This window comes from Impatiens glandulifera, chromosome 7 (genome assembly GCF_907164915.1).
Source record: "Impatiens glandulifera chromosome 7, dImpGla2.1, whole genome shotgun sequence".
NCBI classification, from domain to species: Eukaryota; Viridiplantae; Streptophyta; class Magnoliopsida; order Ericales; family Balsaminaceae; genus Impatiens; species Impatiens glandulifera.
Window position 1 is genome coordinate 29,986,109 of NC_061868.1, and position 14,485 is coordinate 30,000,593.

The 14,485-nt window shown below is 32.6% G+C and overlaps 1 protein-coding gene across 1 annotated transcript; it reads right to left on the reverse strand.

Annotated features, from left to right (window-relative positions):
• Positions 1-9,495: 9,495 nt before the first annotated feature.
• Positions 9,496-12,764, reverse strand: LOC124945288. Its single transcript, XM_047485689.1, has 2 exons — positions 12,576-12,764; positions 9,496-11,994 (listed from the first exon to the last, which is right to left on the reverse strand). The coding sequence occupies exon 2, from the start codon at positions 11,910-11,912 to the stop codon at positions 9,879-9,881; it is 2,034 nt and encodes a 677-aa protein (XP_047341645.1). The 5' UTR covers positions 11,913-11,994; positions 12,576-12,764; the 3' UTR covers positions 9,496-9,878.
• Between the last annotated feature and the right edge of the window lie 1,721 nt (positions 12,765-14,485).

Below are 14,485 nucleotides of genomic sequence, written 5' to 3' on the forward strand. Positions count from 1 at the left end.
AAGAAAACCCTTGAGGTTGATCTATGTAAATATCTTCTTCCAAGTCTCAATTTAAGAAAGTTGTTTTTACGTCCATTTGATGAACTTCTAGATTGCGCAAAGAAGCAATCGCAAGAATCAATCGAATAGAAGTTATTATCGTAACTGGAGAATATGTATCAAAATAATCAAGACCTTCTCGTTAGCGATATCCTTTTACCACCAATCTTGCCTTATATTTATCAATTGATCCATCAGCTTTCATTTTCCTTTTGAAAATCCATCGGCAACCTAGTGGTTTATTTCCCGGAGGCAAATCCACTAGTTCCCATGTATGGTTTTGTAAGATAGATTCTATCTCACTATTAATTGTCTTTTTCCATTGAGGCCCTTCAGATGAGGTAATTACCTCATTATACGTTTGAGGTTCACTTTCCATTATGAAAGTAATAAAATCTGGACCAAATGATTTTTCAGTTCTAGCTCGTTTACTTCGTCTAAGTTCAACCTTAATTTCATTATCCTTTTCTTGTTCATCTAGTTCAAGAAATCTTTTTGGAGAATGTTGTTCTTCATTAGACTTATATGAAAGTATATGTTCAAAGAACGATGCATTTCTCGATTCCATTATCGTATTCTTATGAATATCTGGAATGTCCGATTTAAACACAAGAAAACGATAAGCACTACTGTTATGTGCATATCCAATAAATATACAATCAACAGTTTTTGGTCCAACTTTTACCTTTTTAGGTAATGGTATGGCTACCTTAGCTAGACACTCCCACATTCGTAAGTATTCATATGATGGTTTTCTTTCATGCCATAACTCATATGGACTCTTATCTAGCTTCTTTCGTGGAACCTTATTTAAAAGGTAATTAGTCGTCAAAATAGCTTCTCCCCACATGTTTTGTGGTAGACCAGAACATAATAGAAGTGAATTCATCATTTCTTTTAATGTTATATTTTTTCTCTCAATCGTACCGTTTTGCTGAGGAGAATAAGGTGCTGTCGTCTCATGGATTATACCATGTTGAGCACATAGCTCGACAAAAGGTGATTCATATTCACCTCCTCTATCACTTCTTAACACCTTGATCTTTTTACCAAGTTGGTTTTCAACCTCATTTTTATAGAGAGTGAATTTCTCTATGGCTTCATCTTTACTTTTAAGAATATACACATAACAATATTTTGTGTTATCATCAATAAAAGTAATGAAGTATTTTCCTCCACCACGTGTTGGTGTTCCTTTTAAATCACACACATTTGTATGAATTAAATCAAGCAGTCTATTACTTCTTTCAACGTTTCGAAAGGATGATCTCGTCAATTTCGCTTCAACACAAATTTCACACTTGTGTTTCTTATTATTTTTGAATGTAGGTATACTATTCAGTTTTATTAATCGATGCATCGAATCATAATTAATATGACCTAGTCTACCATGCCATAAAATGGAAGACTCCAACAAATAAATAGAAGACTTATTATTTTCATTTATACTTGGCTTAACTTCCATTACATTTAGCTTAAGAAGTCCATCGATAGCATAACATATACCTACAAACATTCCACCTTTGGATAAAATAATTTTATCCGACTCAATCACAATTCTAAAACCATGCTTACTTAGAAGAGATCCGGATATCAAATTTTTCCGAATCTCCGGAACATACAACACATTAATCAATGTTAAATTTTTTCCTGAAGACAACCTTAACACCACTTTTCCTTCACCTTGTATGTCAGAAGTGGTAGAATTCCCCATGAACAACTTTTCACCATTCTTCACTTCTTCGAGGCTTGAAAATACTTCTTTGTTGGAGCAAACATGTCTTGTAGCTCATGTGTCAACCCACCACTCTCGTGGATTAGACCCCACAAAGTTAACCTCAGATATCATCGCACATAGATCTATGTCCGATAATCCTTGAGTCAAGTTAGCCTCTCGAACTCTTCTCGGCTTCTTACAATCGGAAGATCTATGGCCCATGCCATTGCAATTGAAACACTTGCCCGTGAACTTCTTAGAGATTCCTCCTTTAGGATTAAGGCTCCAGTTTTTGACAAAAGAATTGTGTTTCTTCTTGTCTTTACCTTGCTCAACCACATTTGCTTTAGCCACATGTTGACTAAAGTATTTCTTTGAAGCGCTTTTATTTTCCTCTTCAATGCGTAGACAAATCACCAATTCTTCTACGTTCATCTCCTTTCGCTTGTGCCTAAGGTAGTTCTTGAAATCGTTCCAAGACGGTGGCAACTTCTCAATAATAGCAGCCACTTGGAAAGTTTCTCCCAAATTCATGCCCTCAGCATGAATTTCATGCAAAATAACTTGGATCTCTTGAACTTGTTCAATGACTGGTCTTGAATCTACCATTTTGTAGTCCAAAAATCGACCAACCATAAACTTTTTTGCACCCGCATCTTCTGTTTTGTACTTACGTTCAAGAGATTGTCATAGTTCTTTGGTCGTATTCTTCTCACTGTACACATTGTACAATGAATCTGATAAGTCATTCAACACGTAATTTCTACATAAGAAATCTGAATGGTGCCAAGCATCAATGGCCGAAGCCGCTTACACATCAACTTTCGGATGCACGTTTGCATCCGACGATGAAGCCACGTTTGATTCATCGATTTTGGGAGTGGGAGGATCCTCCGTGAGGAATCGCGCAAGACTTAGGGTCATGAGGTAGAAGAACATCTTCTATTGCCATCTCTTAAAGTTTGAGCCATCAAACTTTTCTGGCTTATCCAGATGGTTAGCTGGAACCGACATCCTCATGTTAGAAGTAGGTGTTTTGGTAGTCATTTCTGAAACAAATCCAGAAACGTGTAAGAATCTGAGATAAGTAATATTTGATATTGTTTAAAGATTGTTGGTAATCTTATCTCATAAAAATTACACGTAAATAATATATGAAAATAATACAATGATAATAAAATAGATATAATAGATTATTTAAGAGATGATGAAAAATCTTCTCGTTTGCTCTGAGGCCTGTGGAATCACAGTTCCCTTAAAACAGTTTTACCGTCTCCCATTTGTGCCGGAGAGTTTCGTCGGTGGCTTCTTCCCAGGGTACAATAGAACCTACAATAATTTAGCACAGAAAAACCACTACAACAGCGGACTAGACAAAAGTACCTGAATCACAATCATCGGGTTTTACACAAAAATGGTCGAGTCAAGAAACTCGAAGAACACTCACAAGAACAAGGAAAGACTTTAGAATTCTAGAGTAAGAAGTGATAAGATAATGTGTGGAAGGGAATGCAATGTGAAGAGATATTTATAGTTGAAAATTAAACTCATAATCAATTATTTAATCCAAAGGTCACTAATCCCTTATCTATTCATCCAACGGTTATCGTTGCTTTCCTTTTCATCATCTTTGCAAGTTACATCATACAATAAATGTTTTATAGTTACCATAGCAATTAACATAATTTGTTAATTGCCCCATTCAAGACATTTATGTTAATTGTAACAATTAACAAATTTAATTCACAATGAATATGAATTTGATGTGAATTTCATTTGGATGAAATTTCACTTTAATTCACATTTGAATTTCATATGAATTTCATTTGGATTAATTTCACTTTAATTCACATTTGAATTTCATATGAATTTCATTTGGATTAATTTCACTTTAATTCACATTTAATTTCATGTGAATTTCATTTGAATTAATTTCACTTTAATTCACATTTGAATTTCATGTGAATTTCATTTGGATTAATTTCACTTTAATTCACATTTGAATTTCATGTGAATTTAGTTTGGATTAGTTTCACACTTAATTCACAATTGAATTTGGTGTGAATTTCATTAGCCCAAATATCATTTCAATTTAATTAATGGAATTAGTTTAATTCCAACAAGTACAAACCTTACAAATTGGCTAATCAGATTTATAGTCAATCTAAGAATGTTTCATCTCAATTCTATAAAGTATATCCTTCATTATATTAAATATACTACTAAACTGGGTATTCTATATGAAAATGGAATTGTCGATTGTCGGGCTGGTATGCTAAAACCTTTGAACTTTGGCAAATATAAACCTTTAAAATTGGCTAATCAGATTTATAGTCAATCTAACAGAGTTTCGTCCCAATATAATAAAGTATATCCTTCGTTATATTAAAGATACTACTAAACTTGTGATTCAATATGAAAATGGGATTATATGAAAATGGGATTGTTAATTGTCGGGTTAGTGTGCTCAAACCCTTAAACTTTGACAAGTATAAACCTTATAAATGGACTAATCAGATTTATAGTAATCTAAGAGAGATTCATCTCAATTCAATAAAGTATATCATTCATTAATATTAAAGATACTAATATGAAAATGGAATTGTTAATTGTCGGGTTGGTGTGCTAAAACCCTTAAACTTTGGCAAGTATAAACTTTATAAATGGGCTAATCAGATTTATAGTCAATCTAAGATATATTCATCTCAATTCAATAGTATATAAGTCATTATATTAAAGATACTACTAAACTCATGATTCTATATGAAAATAGAATTGTCGATTGTCGGGCTAGTGTGCAAAAACCCATGAAATTGGGCAAGTGTAAAACTTATAAATTGGCTAATCGGATTTATAGTCAATCTAACAGAGTTTCATCTCAATTCAATAAAGTATATTCTTCATTATATTAAAGATACTATTAAACTTGGATTTTATATAAAAATGGAATTGTCAAAATTATCGGGCTGGTGTGCTAAAACCCTTGAATTTGGGCAAGTACAAACCTTACAAATTGGCCAATCAGATATATAGTCAATCTAAGAGAGTTTCATCTCAATTCAATAATGTATATCATTCATTGTATTAAAGATATTACTAAACTTGGGATTCTATATGAAAATGGAATTGTCGTTTGTCGGGTTGGTGCGTTAAAACCCTTCAACTTGGGAAGTATAAACCTTACAAATTGGCTAATCAAATTTATAGTCCATCTAAGAGAGTTTCATCTCAATTCAATAAAGTATATCATTCATTATATTAAAGATACTACTAAACTCAGGATTCTATATGAAAATGGAATTGTCGATTGTCAGGCTAGTCTGCTAAAACCCTTGAACTTGGGCAAGTATAAACCTTACAAATTGGCTAATTAGATTTATAGTCAATCTAAAAGAGTTTCATCTCAATTCAATAAAGTATATCCTTCATTATATTAAAGATACTACTAAATTTTGGATTCTATATGAAAATGAAACTGTCAATTGTCGGGTTGATGTGCTAAAACCTTTGAACTTGGCCAAGTATAAACTTTACAAATTGGCTAATTAGATTTATAATTGATCTAAGAGATCAATTCAATAAGAAAATGGAATTGTCGATTGTCGGGCTGGTGTGCTAAAACCTATGAACTTGGGCAAATATAAACCTTATAAATTGGCTAATCAGATTTATAGTCAATCTAACAGAGTTTCGTCTCAATATAATAAAGTATATCCTTCATTATATTAAATATACTACTAAACTTGTGATTGTATATGAAAATGGAATTGTTAATTGTCGGGTTAGTGTGCTAAAATCCTTAAACTTTGGAAGTATAAATCTTATAAATGGACTAATCAGATTTATAGTCAATCTAAGAGAGATTCATCTCAATTCAATAAAGTACATCATTCATTATATTAAAGATACTAATATGAAAATGAAATTGTTAATTGTCGGGTTGGTGTGCTAAAACCCTTAAACTTTGGCAAGTATAAACCTTATTAATGGGCAAATCAGATTTATAGTCAATCTAAGAGAGATTCATCTCAATTCAATAAAGTATATCATTCATTATATTAAAGATACTAATAAACTCAGGATTCTATATGAAAATGGAATTGTCGTTTGTCGAACTAGTGTGCAAAAACCCTTGAACTTGGGCAAGTGTAAAACTTACAAATTGGCTAATCAGATTTATAGTCAATCTAATAGAGTTTCATCTCAATTCAATAAAGTATATTCTTCGTTATATTAAAGATACTATTAAACTTGGGATTTTATATAAAAATGGAATTGTCAAAATTGTTGGGTTGGTCTGCTAAAACCCTTGAACTTGGGCAAGTACAAACCTTACAAATTGGCTAATCAGATTTATAGTCAATCTAAGAGAGTTTCATCTCAATTCAATAAAGTATATCATTCATTGTATTAAAGATATTACTAAACTTAGGATTCTATATGAAAATGGATTTGTCGTTTGTCAGGTTGGTGTGCTAAAACCCTTAAACTTTGGCAAGTATAAACTTTACAAATTGGCTAATCAGATTTATAATTGATCTAAGAGAGTTTCATTTCAATTCAATAAGAAAATGGAATTTTCGTTTGTCGGGCTGGTGTGCTAAAACCTATGAACTTGGGCAAATATAAACCTTATAAATTGGCTAATCAGATTTTTAGTCAATCTAACAGAGTTTCGTCTCAATATAATAAAGTATATCCTTCATTATATTAAAGATACTACTAAACTTGTGATTGTATATGAAAATGGAATTGTTAATTGTCGGGGTTGGTGTGCTAAAATCCTTAAACTTGGTCAAGTACAAACCTTACAAATTGGCTAATCAGATTTATAGTCAATCTAAGAGAGTTTCATCTCAATTCATTAAAGTATATCATTCATTGTATTAAAGATATTACTAAACTTAGGATTCTATATGAAAATGGATTTGTCGTTTGTCAGGATGGTGAGCTATAAAATCCTTAAACTTTGGCAAGTATAAACTATACAAATTCGTTAATCAGATTTATAATCGATCTAAGAGAGTTTCATCTCAATTCAATAAGAAAATGGAATTGTCGATTGTCGGGCTGGTGTACTAAAACTTATGAACTTGGGCAAATATAAACCTTATAAATTGGCTAATCAGATTTTTAGTCAATCTAACAGAGTTTCGTCTCAATATAATAAAGTATATCCTTCATTATATTAAAGATACTACTAAACTTGTGATTGTATAAAAATGGAATTGTTAATTGTCGGGTTGGTGTGCTAAAATCCTTAAACTTTGGCAAGTATAAACCTTATAAATGGATTAATCAGATTTATAGTCAATCTAAGAGAGATTCATCTCAATTCAATAAAGTATATCATTCATTATATTAAGGATACTAATATGAAAATGAAATTGTTAATTGTCGTGTTGGTGTGCTAAACCCTTAAACTCTGGCAAGTATAAACCTTATAAATGGGCTAATCAGATTTATAGTCAATCTAAGAGAGATTCATCTCAATTCAATAAAGTATATCATTCATTATATTAAAGATACTACTAAACTCAGGATTATATGAAAATGGAATTGTCGTTTGTCGGACTAGTGTGCAAAAACCCTTGAACTTGGGCAAGTGTAAAACTTACAAATTGGCTAATCAGATTTATAGTCAATCTAATAGAGTTTCATCTCAATTCAATAAAGTATATTCTTCATTATATTAAAGATACTATTAAACTTGGGATTTTATATAAAAATGGAATTGTCAAAATTGTCGGGCTGGTGTGCTAAAACCCTTGAACTTGGGCAAGTACAAACCTTACAAATTGGCTAATCAGATTTATAGTCAATCTAAGAGAGTTTCATCTCAATTCAATATAGTATATCATTCATTGTATTAAAGATATTACTAAACTTAGGATTCTATATGAAAATGGATTTGTCGTTTGTCAGGTTGGTGTGCTAAAACCCTTAAACTTTGGCAAGTATAAACCTTATAAATGGGCTAATCAGATTTATAGTCAATCTAAGATTGATTTATCTCAATTCAATAAAGTATATCATTCATTATATTAAAGATACTACTAAATTCGGGATTCTATATGAAAATGGAATTGTCGATTGTCAGGCTGTTGTGCTAAAACTCTTGAACTTGGGCAAATATAAACCTTACAAATTTGCTAATCAGATTTATAGTCAATCTAACCGAGTTTCATCCCAATTCAATAAAGTATATTCTTCATTATATTAAAGATACTACTAAATTTGGGATTCTATATGAAAATGAAATGAAATTGTCAATTGTCAGACTGATGTGCTAAAACCCTTGAACTTGGGCAAGTATAAACTTTACAAATTGGCTAATCAGATTTATAATCAATCTAAGGGAGCTTCATCTCAATTCAATAAAGTATATCATTCATTATACTAAAGATACTACTAAAATTGGGATTCTATATGAAAATGGAATTGATTGGATACACTAACTCCAATTATTCCGGTTACACTCAGGATAAGAAAATTACATTTGGGTAGTCTTTTTACTTGGTAATGTAGCGGTAACTTAGTCATCCAATAAACAACCTATTGTGACCTCTTCTACTACGAAAATTGAGCCATAGTTGTTGTTAATGCATGTAAAGTGTTTTGAAAGAAGAAAGTCTTGAAAGATCTGAATTATTCAATAAAAGATTGTGTAACTCTTTAATGTGATAATACATAACTATTAAGCTCTTGAAGAATGTTTCTATATGGAAGAAGCAAGCATATTATGTGAAATATTATTGTCATATGAAATTTAGGAAACTCAAACAAATTTACTTGTGGATCAAATTGAAGATATTTTGATAAAATAGTTGAAGTTAAAAAAACTTTTGAAGATTTGAGAAACATAATTGTAATACTTGAAACAAAAGAAATAAACTGAAAGTTTTCAGTTTAAGATTGGGAATATTTAGACTTAGTCAATAAATAAAATTATTTTTAATTAAAACTTGTTTCGATTCTGCTTCTAAATTAGATTAGATAGTTGTTTAATTTCAGATAGTTTAGTTTAGTGAAGTTCATTGTTTCCTATTTTATCTACTTTTTAAATTGTGATGGCTATTTGATGCCAATTTGTTTTTTTTAAATAAAGACAACAGTTTTAGTTCTTCTGAATGATTTGGAGAGAAAAATGTATATGGTCAAATAACTCTTTATCATCATCCTCCAGAATAACCTAAACTATTGATAGAATTTCCTTTGAAACATATCATTTGGGAATAACCTTCTGATTCCATACTTTTCTGTCCACTCACAATGTTCAAATCAGTTTTGCTGGAATTATAAAAAGCCTTATGTAAAAGTACATCTCTAACCCCATAGAATAAGAATCTTAACTGAAACAATTTGTCTGGTCAGTTCTCATCAAGAAGAGATATCCCCACATCAAGATTTTTCATGTCCATGAATTATTGTTAACATAGCAAATCTTTTACAATGTCCAAAATATGCATTGCCATATTTCCAAAGAAAGGTTATACATATGGGTTATGGGAATTGGTCTCCAGATTGGCTCGAGCATACACACTAGACATACTCACTAAGACAGCTACGTAAGAAAATAATCAATCAATCAATCGAACTAAGATAGCTTAAGTAGAAAGTGTCTGGCCTAAAAAAAATCAAACATTCAAAGCAGGGGAGGGTCATATTAACCGATTAAGAAAAGAGCAGCAAGAAAATGAGACCCAAATTCTAATCACCACAGGAAGAGCAGACACATGTAAATGGTAACATATGAAAGTATGATAAGAAACAGACTTCATGTGTTTCCTTCCCTCCAAAAACAAGGAAGGTAGGGTACATACATTACATCAAAACTTTGTTCAATATCCAAACAACAAAAAAAAATCTAGAAAATAGTTCATCATAGAAGCTAGAAAGTGTTACTGTATGCACCGCTTCCGAAAACCTAATTCCTTGGCCCAATATTTAAAAAAATGTCAACTTTTCATGATTTTTCTACTCTTTCTTAATCCTAACTGTACCTCTCAGCTGGTGTTGATTGCCAGTAGTCGGATAGTCACCTTCACCTCCAAATCTAACAGCCTATCTGCTTTCCTATTTGTCAGAAGAAAAAAATAAGTTGGCCATTTTTTGTGTTCTTTCATGGATCTCTTGTATTGGTTTCTGTTAATACCCGGAGAAGTTCCATTGAAGTAGCAGCTGGGTCCAACTCATAATGCCCTTCTGGGGCACCCTTACCTTCAACTCCTGTGAGCAAATAACCAGGAACCTGGTGTGAAAATCGAAACATCTCTTCTTTGGGAATCCTTTTCACTTTATCGGGATCTGTACAAGGATGGAATACAGTCTTGAAACCAGGCGCCTTTAGAAGAGGCACAACCGAAACTCCTTCATCTTTGCTGTAATCATCTACAACCTTCACCATATCGTACACATTGATCAGTTCGTCTTGTGTTTGCTCGTCCCAATCTGGAGACCAATTCCTATACAGAGCCCATATGTCGCCTTTCTTTGGAAATATGAAGATGCTGCCTTTTGGACCTTTTTCCCAATTGACTTTGTGAGAAAACGAGTTCAGAGATTTGCTGTTCTCGTATTTCCCAACCCAGAACTCACCACAGGTTTTGGTGAAACCTGAAGTGGTCCATTTCATTGGGCTGAATTCCGATGTACTTTTGGAATTCAACCAACTTAAGCGCAGTTTAAATGGCTTGACAGAGATAACCTTCTGGATTAAAGCATAGAAACGCGGCATACCATCATCGTCATCATACGCTGCCCACACATCCGAATCACAGAAAGATGTCTCGTTTCGATCCCGATCAAAATCATGAAAATCGGGATCTGGGACAGTTATTGAAATCAATTTGGCCTTTACTTCATCAATAACATTAGGATGTGGAGGACCGGATCTCTTGCTGAATTTGTCTTTTTTCTCATTTTCTTTTTTATTTAGTATCTCCTTCCCAGACCCTTCACCTGCCTTACTCACAGAATCCAGCATTTTGAGAATCTCTTTCTGAGCCCTTTTTGTCAGAAGGTTCCGATTTTCCAGAGGAGTCAAATCTCTCATTTTGTTGGACTTGTTAAAGACACCAGGAAATGATTGAGCATTGTTCTTGGTAAAGAAACTAGAAATGCTTCTCATGCCGCCAACTCCATTTCCCATATGACCTTCCGTCATATTATTTCTCACAAAAGCTCTAAAGGTTTCGTTGTTAACTCCTCTTGCCTTCTTAAGGAGGCTTTCATCTTTGGAAACCGGTGCTTCTTGTTCTCTTTTCAAATTATTTGTCTGCTGAGCCGTATTCACTGCTTTTTTGCTTACATGAGGACCCGATGAGGAAGCAGTCGGTCTGGTGTTGAATGTTTGCTGGTTGTTCACATGATTGAATTGGTCACAGTTTGGATTCTGATGCTGCTGCTGATTTGAAGATGAATTAGGCAATTTAGATAAATTGGGTGGAGGAGCAGTCTCTGAAGCAACAAAAGGTTGGTGACAATTAGGGCAAAGGAGAGTATGATTTAGATAGAGTTTGACATATTCATAATGCATTTTGCATCTTCTACAGAGAGTCCAGAATGTGTCAGTTCTCTGACGGGTTGAGGATTTATTATTAGCCTTGGCCTGAGAAGGAGGAGGCCTTCTATCGGCAGCAGCTGTTGTTCGTTGCGTATTTGAATTTGAATTTGTCGGCGCTGGTCTGGAGTGAGGATTATGGAAGCCATTTCCAGCAGAAGATGATGTTGAATTCCCTCTGGGCATCGTTTGGACTTTGAAATTTCTCCTCTGGTTATAAGCCAGCCTTTTAGATTTATCGGATAATAAACTCCAGGCCTCAGAAATAAACTTAAAGGCACCATCAGCGCCTACAAATTTGTTCTTGTCAGGGTGAAGAACCAGAGCCAGTTTTCGATACTGTTTCCTGATTGTATCTTCATCAGATAAAGGATCTACACCGAGAACTGAATACCAATCGATTTCGCCGTTTATTTTATTTTCGCCACAAATGTATACATCGACTGTTGTCAGTATTTGCGAAATTCCATCAAGTCCAGGATATAAAGCCTGTGCTTTCAAGGCAAATCTTTTGGCACCCGCATAATCCTTCTCTTTTAACTTCTTTTCAGAAAGCTCTTGTGCTCTAATGGCTTCCTCCTTATTGCATTCCATGGCTTGAAACTTAACGTACTAATGAAACCGTAAACTTGATTGATCTCTTCAGTTTGTAAGGATATGTATTCAGTTGTTCTACCTGATCCAGTCAAAGTTTATATAGTTATTTCAGTCAGGGTATCAAGAGTATAGCCAAAACAAATCAAAACAATTATTGAAAATTGGACATATTTAAAACAAAATGAGAAGCTTCAACAAGATATTTCATATCAACTAGGGCAATTATTTCATATCACGTAGGCCAGTTATAACCATTCCAAGAATGAAATTAATACCAAAAACGCAAGTTCATGACTTCAAACCATTTGTCTCACGACAAGAATCTATTTCACAATTCCGATAATGTTCGGGACAACCCTTCTAGCTCAAACAAAAGAAATGACCAAACATCACATAAACCCTCTTCAATCTAGGTAAGATTTTCAGATCAAACAACACCACACATAGTGTCAATCGGAAATCACCACAAGACTGATCTAACAGAATCTAGGTTAAATATACTAGGAAATCTGACAAATGATCCATTCCAAAACTCTGTACATTAGTTCAAAAAATTAAAATAAAGTAAAGAACAGCAAGAACAAGAATTTCACAGATGGAGAGAAGAAACAAAGATTTAAAGGTGGGTAATTTACGCAAGTGAAAGAAACGAGTGATTACCGTCGCGATGAGCTAAGTATAATAAGCTGGGGAATTTGAGAATCGAGTGAAATCCTTAGCTCTGATCTGTTCTGGTCTGTTTTGCTCTAGAACCCTGAAATTTTCCCACAACAAGAATTGGAAAGTAAGAACCTTTTGGTCAAATCCCGACCTTACCCATCGACCCCAAAGACAAAACACCTATAAAAACAGGAGACCTCTAAATATAAATAGAAAAAGGCAGGGTGGGGGGAAGAAGGATCCTAGTTGTAACCCAAAACATTTCCCTAACCCTAACTACACATATTAACCATGGTTAATTTTTAACCAAGGATGTAAACTATGGTTTGCGTGAAAAAATAAAATTATTCCCTAATTGCTGGCTCCCACATTTTTTAAATTATTCTTTTTTAATTATTTCAAATTTAAATTCAAAATCAAATTTCATAATAAATTACTATTTAGTATAAATTAATGCATTTATTTGATAAATAAATTTTAAACAGCTGTTTTTTAAATAAATTTTAGGTTCACAAATAGACATAAAATGTTTTTGTTATAAATAAAATAAAATATAATTAATTATAATTAATTTAAATAAAAAATAATTTATATATAAAATTATATAAATTTTAAAATTATATAAAACAAAATCAAAACAACAAAATAAAAATATAGATATTAAATAATAAAGAAATGATAAGGCAACAGAATTATAATGAAAACGATGTCACGAATCATAAGTGGTTTGCCACATGTGTAGGAGAGAAAAGAAAAAAAACAAAAAATATATTTATCTCTCAACTCTCTCCCACGAAAATATATTTTATTCATTTCCCCATCCGGCAACTAGATACTTCATTTCATCTCTCTTTCAACTAGGGATGACAATGGATACCCGTATGCCTGATACCCGTGAGTACACGATAGTTGGGATCGGGTATTTTAAATCGGGGTTGGGTATGGAGAGGAGGAGAAGGTACCACGGGGTCGGGGATGGGGAGACTGTGGAGAGTGCAAAACCCAAACCCGATACCCAACTTTATTAATATTAAAAGTATATTTTTTATTAAAACTTAATATGACTTTTCAAATTCTTCATCATTACAAATATCTCATAAATATATCATTTAAGTTAGTCTTATCCACACTTCACTCCAAATATAATCGTAAATACACTTCACTCCATCTTTAATTTTTTTATATTGCCAAGAAAATATTCTCTACAAAAATGTTGATCTTCAACTTCCTTTAATATCAAAATATTACATCCTTTCATCATTTTTCAAAATCAATCTTTTAACTTTTTTTTCAATTTTTATTTTATTTTTCACTCTAATTTATCTTCTCAACATTTAACAAATAAGTATGTAGGTAAGTAATGTTTTTATTTGTATTTTATATTTTGATATTAGTAATTTTAAAATTATTTATGTATTTTTTCTTCAAACTTTATAATCTCATAATTAGTTTTTTAATCGGGTAATGAGGTATCCGTCGGGAATCGGGTACCTGACGAATCGGGGATAGGGATAGAAGTAAAGATACCCGTCGGGTTCAAGGTCAGGGTTGGAGTCGGGTAGTAAAATCTAAATCTGGTTCGGGGATGAGTACTTTACTACCCGGCGGGTAGGGTACCCGTTGACATCTCACTCTCAATTTTGTCTGACGAAAATATCTTTTGTTTATTTTTCTATTCGGCGACTAACAACTTTCTTCTTTGGCGATTTCCTTCTTCGACTGCGAAAAGAAATGGCCTTGTAAAAATATAATCATGTTCTTTTAAAAAATGAACATTAACTTGTTAACTTGTGTAGAAAAAAAGTTTTTAAACTGAAAATTAAAAAAAAAAACATGGTCGTATAAAAGACATTGCCATGTTATTTTATAAAAAGAACACGAACTTGTGTAGAAAAAAATAACTTAAATTT

Coding starts and splice junctions, on each gene's coding strand:
- LOC124945288 (XM_047485689.1), bottom strand. CDS start 11,912: ATGGAATGCAATAAGGAGGAAGCCATTAGAGCACAAGAGCTTTCTGAA.